Source organism: Notolepis coatsorum (assembly GCF_963971535.1).
Source record: "Notolepis coatsorum genome assembly, chromosome: 14".
Lineage (NCBI taxonomy): Eukaryota > Metazoa > Chordata > Actinopteri > Aulopiformes > Paralepididae > Notolepis > Notolepis coatsorum.
In genome coordinates, this window is record NC_140178.1 from 2,195,689 (window position 1) to 2,199,158 (window position 3,470).

A 3,470-nucleotide genomic window follows, 5' to 3' on the forward strand; every position below is an offset into this window, starting at 1 on the left:
TATTATTATTATTATTATTATTATTATTATTATTATTATTATTATTATTATTATTATTATTATTATTATTATACTTTATTCACTTTAGACACTTTAACACACTTTATATTTATCTATTATTAAAGAGATTTGCACCACATTCAATACCTCATTTGCCACAACATTCTGGAACGTTCGTGATGATGTCATAGCTGAACATTCTAGAACCTTGCACTTCCATATAAGTAGGAGTTCCGGCCACAAACAGCCTTTCGCGTACAGAGTTCAGAGCATCAAGACAGAAGATCAAGAAAGCAGATGCTAAAGTCCATAATTTCCTCTCCTATTGCATGCAGCCAATAAGGTAATACCGAGCCATAGAACCAATGCTGGAGATGCCGAAGAGAAGAGACATCCTTGTCATCGTGTTGATCATGTTACCGTGGACTCTGCTCATCACCAAGGAGTACCGCGCCTCGGACAAGGACATTGTGGAGGTGGTGGTGTACACACGGCCACCGCCCTGGTCCCACGTGTTGCCCACCATCCACATCATCACCCCCACCTACAGCCGGCCGGTGCAGAAGGCGGAGCTGACGCGCCTGGCCAACACCTTCCTCCACGTCCCCAACCTGCACTGGATCCTGGTGGAGGACTCCCAGCGGCGGACGCCCCTAGTCACGCGGCTCCTCCGGGACACGGGCCTCAACTACACCCACCTCAACGTGGAGACGCCCCGGGACTATAAGCTGCCCGGCGACACACACCGCTTCCCCCGGGGCACCAACCAGAGGAACCTGGCGCTGCGCTGGCTGAGGGAGACCTTCAACGCCAACAGCAGCCCGGCGGGGATCGTCTACTTCGCGGACGACGACAACACCTACAGCCTGGAGCTGTTCGAGGAGATGAGGTCGACTAGGAAGGTGTCCGTGTGGCCGGTGGCCTTCGTGGGCGGCCTGCGCTACGAGTCGCTCAAGGTCAACGCAGCAGGGAAGGTCTACGGCTGGAAGACCGTGTACGACCCCCAGCGACCCTTTGGCATCGACATGGCGGGTTTCGCCATAAACCTGAGGCTCCTCCTCGTCAAGCCCCAGGCCTACTTCACGCTGCGGGGGGTGAAGGCAGACTATCAGGAGAGCAGCTTGCTCCAACAGCTGGTCACACTCGACGACCTGGAGCCCAGAGCAGCTAATTGCACTAAGATACTCGTTTGGCACACAAGAACAGAGAAACCCGTCCTGGTTAACGAGGGAAAGGAAGGCTTCTTCACGGACCCCAACGTGGAAATTTGACAACGTCTCCTCTTGTCAACGGTGGCGGTGGGCCGTGGACCCAGAGAGGAAAAGCAAGACTGAGTCTCTCCCTCAGCGCACGTCGTTAATCACCGCTGGTGGAAGCAGAATGAAGTTTCTTTCTCCCTCTTATCTTTCTCTATCTTTTTCTCTCTCCCTCCAGGCGCAGTCTGAGGTGATTTTTCCCATGGAGGCCAAGGGCCGTAGTTATTGTATTTTAGTCTTTGGTTACTTTCGATGCAGTATGTTGTCTCTTAAGTTATTGTAAGAATCATATACAAGTGATATGTTTGGTGCGAGTGTAACTGTGCCTCTGTGTTCAGTTCAAGTTTGGTTCCTACCTAACGGCTGCTATTGTAGTGATCGTAATGGTACATAATTCATCCACGGACTATTGTTAGGAACATTCTAGAACATTAGTTCCGCCAGAACATTCTGGCACGTTTGTGATGATGTCATAGTAGAACATTCTAGAACATCGAACATTCTTATTTAAGCGGTGGCAGTTCCTGTCATTCTAGCTTTCCAGTAACATACTGTATCGTGTAGGTGTACTCAATAAATACTATTCGCTCTGCCTCGAGCCACCGTCTCCGACTCCCATCTCTCGGCATTCTGTTTAGCTTTCTAGTAACGTATTGTATCTTGTAGTCGTGCTGATGAATATTAAAGGAGTTACCTTCGGCTCCGTGACACCGCCTCAGACTCCCGTCTCTCAGCACCACAAGGGGGTGCTAGTGAGGGTGAATATATAGTGAGGGTGAATATATAGTGAGGGTGAATATATAGTGAAGGTGAATATATAGTGAGGGTGAATATATAGTGAGGATGAATATATAGTGAGGGTGAATATATAGTGAGGGTGAATATATAGTGAGAGTGAATATATAGTGAGGGTGAATATATAGTGAGGGTGAATATATAGTGAGGGTGAATATATAGTGAGAGTGAATATATAGTGAGAGTGAATATATAGTGAGAGTGAATATATAGTGAGGATGAATATATAGTGAGTGAATATATAGTGAAGGTGAATATATAGTGAGAGTGAATATATAGTGAGGGTGAATATATAGTGAGGGTGATTATATAGTGAGGATGAATATATAGTGAGAGTGAATATATAGTGAAGGTGAATATATAGTGAGAGTGAATATATAGTGAGGGTGAATATATAGTGAGGGTGTGAATATATAGTGAGGGTGAATATATAGTGAGGGTGATTATATAGTGAGGGTGAATATATAGTGAGGGTGAATATATAGTGAGGGTGAATATATAGTGAGGTTGTTACCTGCTGCTCTGGCTAACACCCTGTTCTCCATCAGACCAGAGCACTAACTGTGTGAACCCAGGACAGCCAACACATTAGACGCACATGATGTCATCAACCATTTGTGTGTGTGTGTGTTATGTGTGTGTGTGTTTGTGTGTGTGTGTTTGTGTGTGTGTGTTTGTGTGTTTATAGCAACCAAGCACTCTCACACGTATCCTTTACACACACATGCAGGCATACATACACTTATGTGTACACACACATGGACACACACAGACACACACACACACACACACATGGACAGTTGGACACACACACACACACACAGACACACACACAGACACACAGACACACACACAACACGCACACACACATGGTTGATGACATCATGTGCGTCTAATGTGTTGGCTGTCCTGGGTTCACACAGTTAGTGCTCTGGTCTGATGGAGAACAGGGTGTTAGCCAGAGCAGCAGGTAGGTGTGCTGTCTGTGTGTGTTTATGTGAGTGAATGGGTTAAGTTATAAAGTGCTTTGGGTAAAAGCGCTATATAAATGCAGTCAATTCATAACTGCTGTCTGGTGACACACACTTAACATTCCCTTCACATATTACTGTACATGTTTTCATGTTAACACATCCACCGCCATAAACGGCGTACGACGTGTTTGATGTCCATGCTAATTCTGCCAAACCACGCTGCACGACGTTATTGAGATCATATTTAATTTTTTCGCCATGGTATTCATAATTCCGCCACCCAGCCTCTGCTGATACAGTGGGAGCCTGCACAACAGTGCAACGCTTCAACACCGTCGCCTGGTGGATGATCGGGCAAGTTACAACCGGAAATGGATCTGGTGATCTCGGTGCATCTGGGAAATCCGTCCGGCAGTCACATATCGTTGCGGGACTCTAGACACAC

The 3,470-nt window shown here is 46.5% G+C and overlaps 1 protein-coding gene across 1 annotated transcript; it reads left to right on the forward strand.

Annotated features, from left to right (window-relative positions):
- Nucleotides 1–374: 374 nt before the first annotated feature.
- LOC311240805 (galactosylgalactosylxylosylprotein 3-beta-glucuronosyltransferase 1-like) lies at nucleotides 375–1,271 on the forward strand (the record flags this gene model as incomplete). The annotated part of the gene is made up of 1 exon (XM_084329393.1): nucleotides 375–1,271. One exon carries the CDS (start codon nucleotides 375–377, stop codon nucleotides 1,269–1,271), a length of 897 nt encoding a protein of 298 aa, XP_084185519.1.
- Between the last annotated feature and the right edge of the window lie 2,199 nt (nucleotides 1,272–3,470).